Consider the following 1,107-nt stretch of genomic DNA (forward strand, 5'->3'; position numbering starts at 1 on the left):
GACCATGTCCGACGGAATAGAGAGGGTCTTTGACGGTGCAAATTGGAATGCTTTATTCGTAAATAATATTTTTTAGGTGTGAAATATGTAAATTCTATAGTTTTGTGTGATTTGCATGTAAATTCCCCCTAGATATGTAATTATCCCTTACTTTAATGCAAACACATCAAGATTTCCCATGGATTATAAATTGAACATGAAGGCAAGCTCTACTCCATCTCCAATTCTTCGCAGGAAACCATACCAGCAATGGGAAACTGTCAAGCGGGGGAAGCAGCCACAGTACTGATCCAACACCCAAACGGCGCCTCCATGAAATTCTACCACTCGCTAAGCGCCAGCCATGTCATGGCCTCTAATCCCGGCCACTACGTCGCGATCATCATCACCTCACAGCCTATCCCCAACCCCTCCAGCGCCGCCGCTCCAGTGAAGCAACTAAGGCTTCTCCGCCCCGCTGATAAGCTCCATATAGGACAAATATACCGCTTAATTAGCTTCCAAGGTTTGGCCTTTCTTCTCGATTTCAATTTCGATTTCCTGCCGCTTTATTTATTTTTTTGGCTGATGAAATTGGGGACCGATCACAAGTTCTTAGCGAACTGGCGTCGAAGAAGAAGGTGAGGCTTAGCAAAATGATTCTTGGCTGCGAGGAGAAGAGGATGAGCGACCAGAGCAGAGGAGGTGGAGATCGAGCGGCTGAGTCCGGCCGTATCTCGCTGCCGGCGAAGGTGAGTTGGATTTAAACTTGTATAAAGCTTTCCGTGCCGTTGTTCTAATTTTAGAATTCAGATGTTACAGGCGGCGGAGGACTACGAGAAGCAATGCGGAGGAGGGACTGCCTTGCTTCTGAGGCCTGCGCCATGGAGGCCAGCTTTGGAGAGCATCAGGGAGATTGAACAGAGTTGAGCTCACCGGCGGTGCTGTGATTTTATCACAAAAAAAATGGAGATTAGTGAAGGATTTATGTATGCAATCATTGATAGAATGAGGGGAAATTTTCTAATTAGAGTTTTTGAGCAGTTATGGTTTGGAAATCATCAATACTTAATCTTTTGTAGTTAAATGTCTGCTTTGAATTAGTTGGAGTCTTATGGTATGGTTTGA

General features: G+C 45.1%; 1 protein-coding gene across 2 annotated transcripts; it reads left to right on the forward strand.

Moving 5' to 3' along the window:
* The first annotated feature begins 232 nt into the window (after positions 1 to 232).
* Positions 233 to 1,017, forward strand: LOC110034859. Of its 2 annotated transcripts, none has more exons than XM_020739096.1 (3): positions 233 to 505; positions 592 to 731; positions 793 to 1,017. In XM_020739096.1, the coding sequence occupies exons 1-3, from the start codon at positions 250 to 252 to the stop codon at positions 907 to 909; spliced, it is 513 nt and encodes a 170-aa protein (XP_020594755.1). In that variant the 5' UTR covers positions 233 to 249; the 3' UTR covers positions 910 to 1,017. The 2 variants fall into 2 exon arrangements, with proteins under 2 accessions (XP_020594755.1, XP_020594756.1); XM_020739097.1 differs by having other exon boundaries at positions 802 to 1,017.
* Positions 1,018 to 1,107: the final 90 nt, after the last annotated feature.

Source organism: Phalaenopsis equestris, unplaced genomic scaffold, assembly GCF_001263595.1.
Source record: "Phalaenopsis equestris unplaced genomic scaffold, ASM126359v1 Scaffold194022, whole genome shotgun sequence".
NCBI lineage: Eukaryota > Viridiplantae > Streptophyta > Magnoliopsida > Asparagales > Orchidaceae > Phalaenopsis > Phalaenopsis equestris.

Excerpts from the sequence above, each read along its gene's own strand:
- LOC110034859 (XM_020739096.1), top strand. The coding sequence starts at position 250 with ATGGGAAACTGTCAAGCGGGGGAAGCAGCCACAGTACTGATCCAACAC. Across the intron at positions 506-591 it reads CCGCTTAATTAGCTTCCAAG|TTCTTAGCGAACTGGCGTCG; the intron begins GTTTGGCCTTTC and ends ACCGATCACAAG. Across the intron at positions 732-792 it reads GTATCTCGCTGCCGGCGAAG|ATGTTACAGGCGGCGGAGGA; the intron begins GTGAGTTGGATT and ends TTTAGAATTCAG.